The sequence below is a fragment of the Diospyros lotus genome, chromosome 2 (genome assembly GCF_014633365.1).
Source record: "Diospyros lotus cultivar Yz01 chromosome 2, ASM1463336v1, whole genome shotgun sequence".
NCBI classification, from domain to species: domain Eukaryota; kingdom Viridiplantae; phylum Streptophyta; class Magnoliopsida; order Ericales; family Ebenaceae; genus Diospyros; species Diospyros lotus.
The window spans coordinates 10,270,060-10,288,095 of record NC_068339.1 but is presented as its reverse complement, the minus strand read 5'-3'; the positions used below and the strand labels follow the sequence as shown (position 1 = coordinate 10,288,095).

Here is an 18,036-nt window from a genome sequence, read left to right as displayed (position 1 = left end):
GTAACATTGACGGTCATTAACAGCTGTCACGACAGCAGTCAAGTAACTCTAGTGAGAGAAAACACAGATGAGTTCAACCGATTGTGAGGGTTGAGTAAGAGCATTTTATGTAAATACATAGTTATGCGAATGCGAATTTAATGTGTGAGGATATTTTGATATTTAAATTTTTTTATTTTTTTATTTTTAAATAAAATTATGATCAAATGTGAATATATGATACAATTAATTTGTTTGAAATGTTGAAAAATAAATTTCAAAAAAGTGGCTAAAAAGTAATTTTATATTTGAGGGGTTCGTTACTTTTTGCAATTTTCATGATAATTTATGAAATTATTTTCTAGGAAATCTCAAAGCGACCTGCTTGGAAAAAAGCCCTATGATGGAACAGCGACATGACACCATACACGACTATAAGAAAGCCTGCTGGAACATAGGGCAGCTACCAACCTACAACCCAAATTGACTTGATTGATAGAAATAGAACCACCACATTTTAACACATTTGTTTTTCGGGTCTCCACAGAGTAGCAATCTAACAAAGATTGAGAACAAAATACAGAAGAAAATACTGTTCCAAGTTCAAACTAGCAAAGTCACTCAATCACTCCACACAAAATATGAGGTTTTAAATGAGGTTCGGTGGAGTTGCAGTCCCCAACACAGATAATACATATGCACCATATCCATACACACCGCAGGTACACAAGGGGGCACAGGCAAACTAACCGTCATTAAAGGAAGGATAAAAATGGGAAGAAGAAAAAAGGGGTCAGGTAAAGCTCATGCATCCTACATCCGTTCGTTTTAAGTTTACGATCCTGTAGGAGCTATAACAGGAAAATCTATATAATTATTTATTACTGATAGTACATAGGTTGCTGGGTTGTGGCAATGCCTGGATACCCACCATCATAGATTGCCTGACTAACCCCAGCACCACCAATTCGCTGACCCTGTGGATGCATCAGCGCTTGGGCACCCATTTTACTAAGTGCCAGTTGTCTTTCATAGGCAGCAAGGTCGGCAGCGGAAAAACCTGGCAGTTGTGCAACAGTTGGCGGCGGTAATGGGGCAGAGCTGGTTCCTGGTGGAGTGGGCTTGCTGCCCCAGGAGCACTGCAAGAAAAATTGCATACTCAAAGCCCTTAGTTCACAACATATGTCTTTAAAGCCTCTTACTAACTGACCTACCAGCAAAGGAAACAAGCAAAACGTGCATCCTCAAAAGCCACATGTATCCAGCCCATAACAAGTTAGACTCATGGCTCTAAATTTAAAATATCCAAGGCATTCATTTGATCCCAATATCCATACGCAAAATATGCACACAGCTACTACACATGCTGTACAAAATCTCTATAAAGGATAGTAAATTTGATTCATTTTAACTTTGAATTTAGATTTTAGATTTTTAGCTTTTCCTTTTAGTAGATTTGTTTGGATAATTGTAACTGAACTATCAGCCAAACAAGGAAAGATGGACGGGTCACATTTCACAAGCTGAAGTTTCCTCTGCCAAATCATCAGGTACAAATGTAAAGCCATCCAACCACTTACTTTATGGATGGGTGATTGAGCAGTGAGAGCCTGCAAAACTTCAGGTTCAGGATGAGTTTTTTCAACCCGCCGGGGAGGTTGATAGGAAATTTGTTTTATTCTAATTTTTTATTTATTTTTTAGCTTTCTAGCTTTTATTTTGGTAAATCTCTAGGATAATTGTAATTTGAAATTTTATCCATTAACTCTAGCCTATAAGCCTTAGTGATGAAATCAGAAGTTACGTCATTAATTTGGAATTCTCTCTCACTATGTTCTCTCTCTAGTCTCTCCCTCTCTGCGTCTTCCCTAGATTTCTCTCCCTCTCCCTCTTTTCTTTCTTCTCTAATTCTCTGCACAATCCTTGCCACTTTGCATCAGCTCCAGTGTACCTTTTATTTCACACAGATAAAATACACCAGAAACCATTCCAATCAGATATATATATATATATATATACTACATGCAATCAGTAGTCAAACTCAAATAAGCAAATTTGGTTATTGTCACAAAATCCCATGTCATACTAGGAAGTTATATAAAAAGATGAAGGTGCACAAGTACAGAAATAAGATTACCTTAATTGGCTTGCCAAAGAGAATCCGAGCATTTCCCATCTGAATAGCCCGAGCAGCTTCAGCATGCGTACTATATCTTACAAAACCAAAACCTTTATCTCGCTGTACCCGGACATCTTCAATAACACCAGCACCAAGAGAATGGAAATGCCTGTGGAGATCAACAGAAGCAACCTGCAACATATTGTCCATGTCTTCAACACACAGCCTAAGCGTGTTTAAGACTGCTCAAACTTGGGTATAGAAAAAGGAACTTTTTAATAACAGAAGAAACTAATGTATCAGGAAGCTGGAGAAGGTTAGTAAAGATGACAGACTATAGAGCGCACACTCCTTAAGGGGCTGCCTTACAGGCATCACCCGCATGTCAGACACACTGACATGCCTTCAACACATGTCAGGCACACCCACTTAGCATGTCCAATGCTTTCTTCAAATTTTTTTAAAGGTTACAGGAGGAGACAAGCATGTCCCAGATGCAAACACTTCAAAGACTACAACATAAGAGGTTGTTCTTTTCATATTTCAGCTTTCAGTTTTGAATTTATTTTCAATTTTGTATTTTGAGTGTGTTTTAAAATTGCTGAAAACCCATTCTTTTTATCTATAGTGTTTTTCGCATTTTGGAAATTTTGAGTATGTTTGTGATGAAAACAATCAAAACAATTTTTTGTTGTTTTTGAGTTTTATTTACAAAAAATTTCTTGTTTTCGAAAATACTTTTTAAAAAATATGAAAGTGAATACATTTTCATTGTTTTATAAAACTGAAAACAACATTAAAACAGCAAAGATAACAGCGCCTAAGGGTTTTCTTTTTGACTTCTCACTTTTCCAACCGGGCAATTGCATGCTGCTTATGTTTTTCCACATTTTGATCGCATGGTTGTTCAGTTTTCATACCCTTCACACTTCTTTAAACATTGACTGGATTGTGAGGGATGAAGATGACTGGACTGAGTTGATTGCTAATAGATTAGAGTTATTTATTGAGAATTTAAGCTTATGAATTTTAAATGCATATTTATGAGTTCGGAATATAATTTTAGAACTATATTATGCCATTAAAAATAAAAAATCATAAATCATCAATATAATTTTGAATTTTCCATGCTTTATAAATGACAGATAATCTTTCTGCTGATTAGTCTTTTCAGATTAATTTTGAATCACATTACTGCTGTGCGTATCTATCACATGTTAGAATACATAAAAACACAATAATTTAGAGATTGGCAAAAGAAAAGAAAATTCCTTTGCCTTTTATGTTTAAAAAGCACTGCCACTAGCTCCCAGCAAATGGCTACTGGAGCTAAGATTCGCCGCTGCAGCAGGAATATAATTTCTCCCTCCCTAAGAAGCTTTCAAATTTCTTGGATAAATCATCCAAAAAGATAGGGATATTAATGAGATATTACCCATAAAATTAAAACAAGATTGAAATGGTAAGATTTAGTTAAAGCTAGAAGTAAATTTTATAAGACCAGCTTCATTGTATGACGCAGAATGTTGAATGGTTCCTATTGAAGATAAGATGTGTAAGGCAGATTTCCTCAAGTGACAAGACCAATAGAGACTCCTGTTATGTGAGGACAGTGAATGGAATGAAACAAGTCTTTAGCAAAAGAAGTAGAGGAAGACCAAAAAAAACTTGGAGACAGACTCTTAGATATGATATGAGTTATAAAGGACTTACAAAAAATAAGATTGTTAGTAGAAATGATTTACAAGCTAGAATTCATGACTTAGTGACTCCGTTTGTTGCAGCTTAATTAAAGAAATTATATCTTCTAACTTCTTAGATTATAGCTTCTAAAATTTAGAATAAGTTGTGAACTTGTTTGTTACAACTTCTCAGAAGTTGTAGTTAAACAGTTGTGGTGTTTGATACCATAAACTGTAAAATAACTTATTTTTGTATAATTGTCCATAATACCCTTAATAGTTATAGAATGATAATTTAAAAATTAATTAGTGTATATGTATAAGTTTCAAGTGTTATAAAAAAATTAATTAGTGCATAGAGAGAAAGAGAGATGGCGAGTGAGAAGAAGAGATTTGAAAATGGAGATGGCGGTGGAGAAGAGAGACACTTGATTGTATAGACAGAAGAGTAATTCTTTGTTAAAAATAGGGGCAAAATTGTCAAAAAAATGTAATTGTTTAATCAGAAGTTATAGAAGCTAGGGTACTCCAACTTTTAAAAAGCCAACTTCTACCACTTCTAAAAGCTAGTAGAAGCTATAAGCTAGAATTCTAAAAGCTAAAACAAACACTACATACCCACTTTTTTGAAGCTAGAAGCTAAAAGTTGTAGCTTTTAAGCTGCAACAAACAGGTCCAGTCACTGATTGAGATGCAACTGCATGATTGTTTGCAAATGCTATTAGACTTGAATAGGCATAGGCCATATGAGATCCTATCAGAAGACAAAACCATTGCCCACCCTGATTCTACAAATCAGCCCGGTGGGATCAGGCTATAAATGATTTGGTGCAATTCTTTGTTCCCTAACAGGCTTGGAACATGGTAGACTTGATGCAGCATATATAAATCAACATGCTGTTGAACTTATATGTATAACCAAAGCAAGACCAATTATCTAAAACAATTATATACCATACTATTAGCTAATATGGAAAATTCTCACCTCCGGAGCAAGATTGCCAACATAAACAGTTGTATACTGGGGATTATTCTCTGGAGCATCCTCATTGGTCCTCTCTTGGCCATCTTCTGAACAGAAAAAAAAAGATGCAACCTTGTAAGGATTATGATCAGGACACCTTAAACTGTAAAGATCATTTCAAACAATAACATAGCAAAAATAAGTTCATTTTGAATAAAATCTTCTTGGAGAGTAATAGTAAGCATATGCTAGGATTTGGATTTTGTGCCTGCACCCTCTGCTAAATATATAATAGAATATTCAACATGCAGCATGCATTTATCCGTTTGATCAGATTATGATTGGAGAAATAAAAAAACTGCACTAAAGTCGAGAGAGAATCAAAATTCACAATTTAAAGCCTGCCCCTCTATAACATGCCCATAATACATACAGGAAAAAGTTCAAATTCACACTCAGAGATGGTCTAGCAAAAAGGAAGGGGGAATAGCTAAATCACAATTGTTAAAGTTAAGATTAGTTGTTACAAATTCACAAATGAACAGTTCCTTTAGCAATGATAACTTCAGAGAGTAATTTCACTCATCATCCAGACCTGATGTTCCATTTGTGAGTTCCACAACACTTTTGGCATCGGAATTCTGTTTGTCATCATTAATGCCAGCACCCTTTGTTGCCCAGTTGCAGCGGATTTGTCTGCTTCCAAGCCACTTTCCTATAATGTAAAATCGGAAAAACTCCAGTTTACACAAGTAATGAGAAGCAAATATGGAAAACCAGAAGGAAGAAATGTCTCTACTTCAAGAGTCTACAGAAACTGCCAAATAATACATGCGTACAAATTCAGTGCAATAGATGAAAAAGGTTCTTCCTAATCACACCCTCTCTAGTTCCTCTCAAGTATTGAAAGACATACTCCATGTACCCCTAAGAAAAGATATACTTCAATATTTACTAATGAGAATATAACTTGGAGTATGATTTGAATTTTGAACCAGTTTTATGAATATTAACTAGTGCACGTTAAATCCACAGGGGCATGCTATAGTCCTATAAAGCACCTTGCCAATAACATGTATAATAGTAACTTTTACCAGTTATTAATAACAACAAGATGTAAGCAATTTTAGTGCACAAAAAAATAAAGTATCAAAAACATTAAAGTGAAAATTTGCGCATATAATGATAAGAAGGAAATCTCACCATTTAAATCATTTATTGAACTCTGAGCATCCTGGACATGGCAAAATTGGAAAATGAGAGAGAGAGAGAGAGAGACCATCACATGCAGAACCAGTAAAACACACAGAAACAGATAGAAGAAAGACTATCATGGATGTCAATAAATTGTCTCGGTACCTGCTGACTTCGGAAAGAAACAAACCCAAAACCCCTTGAACGCCCAGTCTTCTGATCCCACATGACCCTTGCATCTCTGTGAATGGAAATGAAGGGATCAAGACAAAGAATTGTTCCCAAATGTTTTAGTCTGTCCTAAACCTGATGTGATTAACACTGTACACAACCAATGACAAACAGGACAAGAAGCAAAAGCTTACGAGCAACTAGGATAAACAGAGAAGCATGCAAACAATGTAGCATCTGTAACCTCAGGGCTAAGATCGCCAACAAAAATGTTGAAATGACCTACATACAATGGTTGCCGGGGGGGGGGGAGAAGAAAAAAAAACACAAATAAGATACCAATGATTTAAAGAAGCACATAATCCATCTTAGCATGAGAATTATAAAAAATAAATACATATGAACCTGATGTGTCCTCTCTCTGAGTACTAGCATATGCCCAGTTAACTTTAATGGGCTGCCCAAACCTGCAGACCATTTGGATTAGTACCTACGAACAGAAAATGCATAAAGAGCAAGTCCCTGATTTCTACTTACAGATGCCTCCCATTGAGAGTCACGATAGCAAGAGCAGCTGAACTCCGGTCAAAGTAGTCCACAAAACCATAGGATGACTGCATGACATGAAATAAGCACCACCACATCACTATAATACTAGCATAAAATTGGAGCAGCACACAAAAAACAAGATGAAGACAGGAGAAGTAACATAACAAAGGGAATACATACACAAGTGAATGGCTCAATACTGAAAAAAAATATATATATATAGGGTTTAAGTATAATTGATACAAGAAGCACTAGAGCATATCTTTAATACACCCAAAATCAAGAATGAAAAGCTGACAACTCGCAGTCCCTGTACCTTCTCCTTTCGGATGAGTTTGCACCCTTCAATAGGACCAGTACTTGAAAACACCTCCTGGAGAAGTGGTTCTGTAACCTGTGGGTGGACATTTCCAACATACCTGCATTATCTCATAGATGAAAACTATCAATTAATTGCACATACAAGTACTTGAATAGGAAATCCACATGAATTGGTACATATGAGCATCACATAACATTTATAAAACTGAGTAAAAGAAAACACGAAAGTAACCAAAACTATCAGAAAAAACACGAGAAGCCATGCTTATCCATGTTAGAGAGAGAGAGAGAGAGAGAGTTTTCCATGAATACCAATGTGCATTTAAATGTAATGCTGCTGATGTACAAAATAATACTAACTGGAATATCATTTTGCAGTTTAGGTAAGTATTGCTGCTAAAATAAAAAATAACAATTTTGACCTCGAAGGAAACTAACTTTTCCATGATAAGATGATAAAAGAAACACAGCTTGAACTGGATAGACAAAATCAAGGCAAAGGGGAACGTGAAACAACTCCAAAAGACAAAACTAAAAAAGGTAACTGTCTGCATGACACTCACACACTGCGGCAAGTGCTTGAGTCAAACCCAGGAGGCAGATTTCCACTCAAGATAGGCTCTATCTGCAAAATGAAAATGTAAAGAACCAAGAAGGGGAAAAAGTCCCAAAAATAGAACATGAATAATCACTACCAAAAAAAAATTAACAAAACAGATATAAAAGGGAAAACTCATGGAGACCCCTAGGCATGCATAATATGAACACTAAACTATGGTTGCCAAATCAAGATTTGAATTATCAAAATTCGTTTTTATTTCAAATAGAAATAAATACAAAATCAAGAATAAATCAAAATTTTTAGAAGTGCGACAAGCATTAATACACATACAGGAACAAATTAGCCTGGTGAAGATATATGATATTGTTATCCATACTCTTGAGAAATTGTATTAAACTTAAATATAAATGAAAGATGACTCAAAAAATGGTGTTTAATGGTTTTCACTTTCCAAACTCAGACAATAAATGAGACTACTAAAAAGGGCGGTAAGAAACACAAAAATGCACTGGAGGCAGTAACTTCCCTAGTACCATCATGCATTTATAAAAATCTGATGGACACAAACTGATAGTTTTGTTCGATTCCCTCGTGCTACTAATGGAATTGCTATAATTGCTAGAATTTCTTGGCCAAAAGCTACTTCATTTTCTAATAGTAAACATGACCCTAGCATCATGGAAAAGGAAGTTAGATCCATATGCAATTCACCACTGATTGTATCAAGTGAAAATATAGCTTTCAATCAAATTAAAATTGAAAACCAAGACAGTCGAAGGATCTATATAGATTTTAAACACTAGTTCTGACCTCCCAGTCATAGCTCTCAATCATTTTATTAAATCATTTATATGCTTTTCTCCCTCCACATATGTGATTTCTTTACATGCCAAGAATTTAATCCCTTATTAAACAACCCAGTAAGCCATCGCTTTATTCTATTCTTTTATTTTATCAAAAATTTATAGTGGATCCCACATAAGATTGATGGCCTTTTATGAATTACAATGACCTAGTATGAGAACCAATGAAACTAGTAAGGGAAACAACAAGATAGTAGCAATCATCTGTTGATTTTTTTTTGTTTTTTTTTGTTTTTTTTGAGGGGGGGGGGGTGTTGGTGGGGGAGAGAGAGAGAGAGAGACGAGGAGCTCTGATAGGTTTGTTGCAATCATCTGTTAATGGAGAATTGAACCTCATACGTATCATGGAGGGAGATCAAAACACAAATCTGAAGTTCAAAAAAGTTGATAAATCAAGTCTAGAAACCTCAATGGTGAGTAACCACAACAATAATGAAAAAGTGCCACTAATGTCATTGGATTACAAAAAACGATGCAAACGTGATGCAAAGTGTAGGTGGATCACAATGTAGGTCGCATATGCTCTTTAATGTTTTCTTTGTTGTCTCTTAATGAAATGATCAAGGAAAGGATCCTCGAAGCTAGCAAATCTCAGGCCCTACCTCAGCCTAGATTGTTGGATCTGTTAAAACTGCTCAAGCCAACACGTGCTGGTTGTTACACCTGCATGTGCGGACCCCCCCCCCCCCCCCCCCCCTACACTCATCTTCACTCCTTCGGGCGCTTGCTGCGTCTATGATAGGTTCGGTGCACCAGCGACCTATCACCATCCTTCATCGAGAGATATGCATAAAAGCCAACACATGAGGAGCAAGATCTTGGGAGGTGAATAGTAATATATTGGGAGGAGAGCTCCTATAACCAAGTCGGGGTCCTATTCGATGGCATAAAGAAGAGATCACAAGCATCTCATTAGGAATTACACAGGCTCCAAATGGCAAATGCCAAGTTAACTCATCTAATTTATATTCAAGGACTTCTTTTTTTTTCTTTTTTCTTTTTTTGTATAATGGAGCTAAAGTGTAAAAATAGCAACAACTAGGCTTTGAAATTGTAGAGAAAAGACACCTTGCCTCTTCGGATTATCCTCTATTTATAATCTCAAAATTTATAGTTTAGGAATCTAAAAAAGGAAATATATACAAGAATCATCCTAATTACAGCATATATACATTCACAATTATTTTAGATTGATTGTTTGTTGTCCTCCATGATTACTGCCATAGAATCAGCAGTTTACAACCTTGCACCATTATAGTCCACCTTTCCATAATAACCATAAATTTACAGCTGTAACAGCTGTCTTGCCAGCTTTCTTTACTCGAGATTCCAATACTCTCCCTCAAGATAATGTATGAATACCCTCCATATCCATCTTGGATATCATAGTCATGAAGTCCTTGCTGTGTAATGCCTTGGTGAAGGCATCCGCCAGTTGATGCCTTGACCAAACAAATGGAATGCACAGTTGTCCATTGACTAGTTTCTCTTTTATGAAGTGTATATCAATCTCAATGTGTTAGTCTTGTCATGTTAAACAGGATTATTAGCGATGCCAATTGCAACTTTGCTATCACTATATAGTAAGAGTGACTCCTTACTAGGCAATCCTAGTTCTATTATAACCTTATTCACCCATAATAGTTCACATGCACCTAGGGCCATTGCCCTATACTTAGCTTTAACACTAGACCTAGCCACAACTGATTGTTTCTTACTCCTCCATGTAGCTAGGTTACCTCCAACAAAAGTGCAATATCCTGAGGTTGATCTTCAATCATCTAGGGATTCAGGCCAATCTGCATCCGTGTATCCCTCTACACCCAGATGGTTATTGTTAGAAAACAATAAACCTTTCCTAGGAGCTATTATCAGATACCTTAAAATGCTATAGACAACCTCCACATGAATTGACTTAGGATTCTGCATAAATTGGTTTACAACCCCTACTGCATAGGCAATATTCAGTCTTTTATGGGACAAGTATATTAGCTTCCCCACCAACCTTTGATACCTGCTTTTATCAACCTTTTCACCTTCATTAGCTCCAAGCCTATAATTTACTTCAATGCGTGAGTCTGCAGGCTTACATCCCAACATACTTCTCTCAACCAATAAATCTAGAACATATTTTCTTTAGGAAATAAAAATGCCCTTGTCTGATTGCCCTTGTTTAATTTGGCTACTTCAATTCCCAATAAGTACCTTAGTTACTCAAGATCCTTGATCTCAAATTCTTCCCCCAACTGACGTATTCCTTCATGGTCATTTCCTGTCACCACTATGTCATCAACATAAACAATAAAGACAGTTAGCTTGAGTTCCTTTCTTTTAAAGAACATGGTGTGATCAACATTACTTTGTTGATAACCAAGCCTTATTACAACCTTGTTAAACTTGTCAAACCAAGCTTTGAAAAGCAAAGTGGGGAAAAGATAGTTAAGGCATGTATTCTTTCCCTTGGAAGTAAAGGAAACATTTCCTTTCCTCTTATTTGGTTAGAGAAATAATATGATAAAAAGGAACAAAGGATTAAATAAATTTTTAATTCAACATAGTTACATACCTGTCTTCTAGAAATTGGAATATTCTTTGGCACTTAATCAAAAAAATTAAAACATCGAACACTTCAACTTTCCCATTCTTTCCCAAAAATGGAAGGAAAAAGGGGAAAAGGAAAATGATTAGAATAAGCAAACCTCTCGTTCTTCCGAATTCCTCCATTTCCCCTCCAAATTATCTAAAAACCCTAACCCTTTATTATTTCCTTCTGGACCCATCACTTTCCCTCCAAATCCTTCAATATATTACTTGAAAGAAATATTTGTGAAACGAAAGCATGTGATTCAGGCGCATGACGTTTACCATAAGCCGTTCGCATGTCAAAAGACGAACAAAACTATAAAAGACCCAAACTTGAAATTCTACATGCCTCCGCTACCCCAATATTCCCAACATTTTTTCCAGCAAAAACGAAAACCAGAATTAGAAGCCACGAGAAAAAAGAAAAAGACGATAAGCACCATGCAGAGGAATCAGACCCTAATAGACGATCTTTCTCCCAAAAAGAGAACCAAATGACAGAAAAAACAGTAGATTTACTACCCCTCAAAACGAATCCAAAAACACAACACACAAATCACAGACAGCAAGCTATAAATCCATAAAAAGACCTGACAAACAGATTATATGGAAAACGAGAAATACATCAATTAAAACACAAAGAACGAAAACAACATATTGCCAATAGGCGAACAAACCTGAGGAGCGGCCAAGAGACCTGGATGGTAGAGAGATTGCTGCTGCATCAAAGCCTGTTGCTGCTTCAGCCTCTGTTGCTGCATCTTCCTCTCTCTCTCTCTCTTTCTCTCTAAATATATATATATATATATATATATATGACGAAGAAGCGATAGAGAAATAGGTATTAACGGTGGAAGCCGAGAAATTTAGGTTTAAATTTGAAGAGAAGGTAAGAGAAAAAGAAAATTGAAAAGAAAAAAAAAAGTAAGAAAGTAGAAAATCGAAAGAAAAAAACCCTCAAAGGAGGGGAACGAAGAAGAAGAAGAAGACAGGAGGGTTACTGATATGATTGAGAGTCGAGGGAAACAAAAATCGTCGATTCTGCATTTGGGGCAGATCTTATGAGACCGAGACCCAGATTTCTCATCCGCTACGCACAGTTGTAGCTTGGTGGACGTGCAATCGGTCTCTGTGGCCTTCCATTTGGATCGATATTGATGTCACTGTGTAACGCCTTGCCTTCTTTTCCAATATTTTTCTCGCACTTAAGAAAATAATATAATAAAATTCGAACAAAAGTTAATTACTGAATTTTGCTTAATTTAATTTGGTTTTTTGTTTAAAAAATTCAATTTTGTTTAAAACATGTAGAGTTTAGTTAATTATACTTTTGTATGATTTTTAATTTTTTTGCCGCAAGTGACTTTGGTATCGTTTGCATAATAATTTTAGGTTATTATTGCCTATTTTGAATTGTTTCAATGATTTTTGAGTTTCTTTTCTTTTCAATTTATGTTTTTTATAAAAAAAAAAAATAGATAACAGAACGATACATGATAAAAGTTCAATAATTATTATAGTTATATAATGAAGTTTATCATGATTGTCTAAATTTTAATTCTGGACTATTCTACTTTGCTCGAATTAATTAACGTATGTGATGATTAAAAATATTAAATGTCAAAAATATCCTTACCTTAAAAATATCGCGCACGCATTTAAATAAAATTCAGGCCAAAGTAAACTCTGTTGAAGTCCGCCCAACGAATTTCATCTCAAATGAAATCCACCCAGCATGGGCGGATTTCATCTGTGACGAAGTCCGCCCACACAATACACGGTGGGGGGACTTCAATAATTTGAAGTTCGACTGACAATTTTTTGATAAATTCGTGCGTCAACCTTTTTCGAGCACTGTAGCACGACTCTCTAATTTTTGATTTAAAATTTTAATTTATTTAATTTTTAAGGTTTCAATTCACCAAATTAGATGTTTAGTTAAATAATATAATAGATTTAGATTTAAATTTATTATTATATGATCTCAATAATAATTGTTAAAGTTTAATTTTAGTTTTGTTTGGATCTAAGCACCATGACTACCATCCTATTTCGATAGCATTTTATTTATTAAATTTTTTTGTGATAATACCTACTACGATGGATTTGATAGTTTTTCTAAGTTTAATGCAGATTTAATACATTTTTAAAGTTTACTAGAGATTTAATACATTTTTTTTTGGGGTTCCCTTATTTTTATCAATGTCTACCCTTTTGAGTTTTAACTATTTTTTTTTTTAATTAGCCAAGCTCCATGATATTTTGAATTTCCTTTATATATGCTTATTTGGTATGTGTGATTGTTGGTTTATTATATGTGTTTAATAAATTTACATAATATACACTTAAAAAATAATAAACAAAAATAATAAATGAGACTTGTAATTTTCTATTATTCAGAACAATAAACGAGACTTGTAGTCACATGGAACTCATATTTCCAACCATTAATAAAAGGTAAATTTTCTTAAGCACTTTTGAAATTTGACAAAATGATATGAATCTTCTAACATATTAAAAATGACATGAACCTTTCTTAGTTTCTAATCATCTATGTTACACGAAAATTGAAATGAAAAACTTTTCTAATATGAAACGAAAATACGAAAATGGTATTTTTCAAAAAAAAATTAAGAAACAGAAACGCGGGGTAAATTGTAATTTTAAAAAATATAAAGATGTATGTGAAATTAATATACAATTTATATACTATAAATAATATTAAGTTTAATTTTGTAAACCCTAAATTGCATATCAGTGTTCGTTGTTAATGGTTGACCGTCGCCGCTTCATCTGTCTCTTTCACCGCCGTCTTTTCTCTCACCGTCAACGCGTCTTTTGCCCTCGTCGTCGATCTTGCCTCTCTCACAATCAATGCGTCTTTGCCATCGTTGCTGCCTCTCTCGCCATCGACGAGTTTCTTACCCTCACCCTTGTCTTTGATCTCGCCTCTCTCATAGTTGATGCGTCTCTGCCATCATCGCTCGCCTCTCTCACCATCGACGAGTATCTTACCCTCACATTCTCCTTTAATCTCGCATCTCTCATAGTTGAAGCGTCTTTATCACTGTCGCTCGTTTCTCACCTTCATCGCTGACCGCTATCGTACACTCCATTTCTCGCCTCATCTCTTGATGACTTTCCTTGTTGCAAGCAACTATAGTTGGTGGAAACGCGTTTCCCACATATTTTTGTAAATTGTGAAACCCCTCTAGGAAAGTTTCGCAATTTACAGAAATGGCCGAAAAATCGTTTCAGGCCATCTTCGCATTTCTGAAATAGGAAACGATTTGGAAATGCTAAAACAGCACCTTCGAGTCATTTTCGTGCTTCATAACTAATCATCAATCATTTTCCCCTAAAAGTGAATAAAAATCTATTAAATTTTCAAAAATGTCCTCTCTTAATTACTATTCATCGATCATTTCCCCTTGAATAAAAGTCTATTAAATTTTTAAAAATGTTCAAACTATCCCTTTTTCTCTCTCTCATGTATTTATAGAAAGAAAAAAATTATTAATGGTGATCAACTACTACTACCATCTCAGGCCACCATTTTAATCTAGGAACCCAAACTAGGTTCCTCCATTGAAGCTACTAAAGAAGTCCAAATTTGGGTCCTTCAATTAAGAAGGATAGATGAAACATAGGCGGCAAAGGCAAAGAAAAAGAATGGGCAAAATCATAATCACATCTCCACCTCCAATCTTCTCACTCCATTGCAAGCTTTACTACACAATTACTATTGGAGCACAACAACTAAGACATCGTGCCTAAGGCATTTACATTGCCATATCTATCTTCATCGATTTCTAGACTATGTTCTATATTTTTTTTCGTCTTTGTGAAGTTGAAAAAAAAGCCATCGTTGACATTATTATTCGACATTATTGATGTTGTGATGTTTTTCTTCTCCTCATTTTATCTGTCACTCTTTGTCATTGTCATGAAGTTCTTCAATTTGGATGAATCAAACTCTCAATTTGTAGAGATAATGTTGTTGCAAGAAGAGGAAATGATTAGCCAGAAAAGACAATATACGAGGGAAAAGATAAGATTTAGATAATGAGAACAAAAGGGTCATTTTATGTAGTAACTTAATGGCAAAGGGAGTCTCTCATTTTTTTAATAGGCAAAGGGTTTATATCATTTTGTCAATCCTTAGAAGTAGTCAGTCTAATTTACCCTAAAAAAAAATAGAATCACAAAAGTGAATGTCAAATTATTTCTTACTTTCGATTCAACTCGGGCCACTAAGTTTTCTGGGGTCGTGAAAAGCAGCCTGGTCCATTAGCAATGGGCCTTTCCCGAGCTGGTCCAATATTGGCCCATATGCACCTCTCAAGCAACTCGGATATGGCCCCTAATGGGCCTTCATTGGCCCCATCCACAACCAGTTATAAGAAAACATCCTTACCAAAATTTGACTGCTTTGACAGAATAACTTGTAAAAATAAAAATATAATAATAATTTGAAGTCACTGGAAATCCCTTTTAAGAAAATTATAAATATTAAAAATGAAGGATTAATTATGAATGAAATCACTGCAATTTTTTTTTTTTGTTCCTACCTTTTAAAAAACACACACACACACACATGCAAAAAATGACACGTGGTGCAATATTTTTTATTTATGAAAAATGAATGGATTAAAAAAATATCATAATGGCTTTTTTATATTTATATTGATGATGGGGGTTAAGGAGAAATACCCAAAACATTAAAAGGAATATAAACCTAAGGCCCAAATTAAGTTAGAGAATCAAAAAATTTATTTAATTCAAGATTTGAGAACTCGAGATTAAGCTCATAACAGAGCGGAAGGTTTATCATAAAATTCTAATTGATTAAAAAGCCCACATGAATTGAAAAGGCTTACTTGGGATTAATATTTGACCCTTCACGTGGCTCAATCTTGAAACTTTTTTATTTTGTTAGAAGCTTATAAGGTTAATTACACCAATAATAACTCAACTTTGCATTTTATTACTGTTTGATCACTAAATTTTGAAATATTAACTGTTAGTCATTGATATTTCAAAACGGTTACTGCTTAGTCACTGAACTTTGAAATGTCACCTATTAATTACTAATATTTCAAAACTATTACTACTTAGTTACTAAACTTTAAAATGTTACATATTAGTCACTGATATTTCAAAACTGTTATACTAAACTTTAAAATATTACATGTTAGTCACTAATATTTCAAAACTGTTTTTCATTCGTCACTCATGAACTTAAAGTTTAGTGACTATCAAGTGACGGGTGAAAAATGATTTTGAAATATCAATGACTAGCAGATAATATTTTAAAGTTCAGTGTAATAATTTTGAAATATCAGTGACTAATAGTTACCATTTTAAAATTCAATGACTAAGTAGTAATAATTTTGAAATATCAGTGACTAATAGGTAACATTTCAAAGTTCAGTGACTAAGCAATAACCGTTTTGAAATATCAGTGACTAACAGATAACATTTCAAAGTTTAGTGACCAAATAGTAATAGAATGCAAAATTGAGTTATTATTGGTGTAATTAACCCGAAACTTATATATAAAGATATATTTTTTTTTACAAAATAGGTACCTTATTAATTATATTACTATTATATTATTATTTAGTACATTACTTAATTTAAGTATTGAAAGATCCACTGAGAGATCAAGTTCTACTCTCTTTTTGCACACAAAACAAATCGAGACAAGTTTAAATTAAAAAATTATGAAGAATATTTTAAAATTTAAAAAAATAGAAAAGACTAAAATCATTATATAAATTAGGTAGTTATAGATACCAAAACCTTCACCACACACACACATATATATATATATATTTTATTTAAATTCAACCAACTAGACATTTCTTTTATTAACCTAAGCAATTAATCACACCCTATCTCCATCAATTTCATGTTGGTGTCTAACCATCCATTTTTGAATTGAATGGAATGGAAATTTTTCAATAGAGAATGATTTAATCCATCCAGTTAGTTACTTGATATATTTTACGAAAATATCATTTTTAGTTTATTTATTTATACATTTAATCTAATCATCATGTAATAGAAATACACAATGTATAGTTTTTTGTTTGAGTCAACGAAAATATCAATTTTTATTTGACATTGCGTTTTAACCCACCCACCCACCCACCATGTATGAAATGTCGTCAACGTCTTACTACCAACCTCATTGATTCATATTTATTTAATAATAATATATGAAAGGGGTAAGAATGAGTCAAATTAACGTGAGAGGAGGAGAGTGACTGCATTCAAATCATAGCAGCGCACGTTGTGATCCAGTCAAGTAAAGTAAAGTAAAGTAACGCAATTCATTTCAATTATTATTATAAAATTAAAATTTTAAAAAAACAAAACAATACGGAATCATAGGGTCCGGCTAAATTTGGTAGTACGACGTGAAAAACGTGATGTTTTCTTTCTTTCAATAAAAACCAAACTACGGTTTCTTTTTCTTTAAACCTACCTAATACTACTGGGGGTGGGTCCCACCACCACCTCGTTCCCTGGTCTCCGTCGGCAAGCAGGCACACTTGAATAATACGTTATCATTATTTATTCATTTTATCAATATATTCAATTATTAGCTCATTTCATCCTCTCCCTCCTCCTCCTGCTGCTGCATTTTTTTAAATGTTTTTTTTATTTCTCGCTTCTTCAACAACAAGTTGTCTCCTCCGTCTCCGTCTGCAATTTTCAAATCCGCGTTTCTCTCCGTTCTCACTGCCATTCTTCTTTATTTTTTATTTTTTTGCGCTGTTTGATCATAATTGAAAAAGGGTTTTTAATTATAAAATAAAAGCAAAAAATAACATTATTTTAAGGCTAAAATTATTCTCACTCACCAACTTTTTTCAATCACTGCCAAAAATCAAGTAATAACACAACATTTAAAACGTTTTTAAGATGTCTGGCCATACAATAAACTCCATTTCCTAGAAAGTGATCCTTCTATTTCTAGCCCCAACCCCCCCCCCCTCCCCCCCCCCCCCCCCCCCCCAAAAAAAAAGGGCAAATGGGCT

The 18,036-nt window shown here is 34.3% G+C and overlaps 1 protein-coding gene across 1 annotated transcript; it reads right to left on the bottom strand.

Moving 5' to 3' along the window:
• Positions 1-427: 427 nt before the first annotated feature.
• Positions 428-12,032, bottom strand: LOC127794931 (oligouridylate-binding protein 1). The gene is made up of 12 exons (XM_052326255.1): positions 11,665-12,032; positions 7,543-7,604; positions 6,975-7,077; positions 6,647-6,723; positions 6,515-6,576; positions 6,304-6,391; positions 6,104-6,179; positions 5,948-5,978; positions 5,340-5,459; positions 4,766-4,851; positions 2,117-2,290; positions 428-1,118 (listed from the first exon to the last, which is right to left on the bottom strand). Exons 1-12 carry the CDS (start codon positions 11,746-11,748, stop codon positions 861-863), a joined length of 1,221 nt encoding a protein of 406 aa, XP_052182215.1. The 5' UTR covers positions 11,749-12,032; the 3' UTR covers positions 428-860.
• Positions 12,033-18,036: the final 6,004 nt, after the last annotated feature.

Coding starts and splice junctions, on each gene's coding strand:
- LOC127794931 (XM_052326255.1), bottom strand. CDS start 11,748: ATGCAGCAACAGAGGCTGAAGCAGCAACAGGCTTTGATGCAGCAGCAA. Junction 6,724..6,974: donor AACTCATCCGAAAGGAGAAG/GTACAGGGACTG, acceptor CATGTCATGCAG/TCATCCTATGGTTTTGTGGA. Junction 4,852..5,339: donor ACTCACAAATGGAACATCAG/GTCTGGATGATG, acceptor TTTTCTGTTCAG/AAGATGGCCAAGAGAGGACC.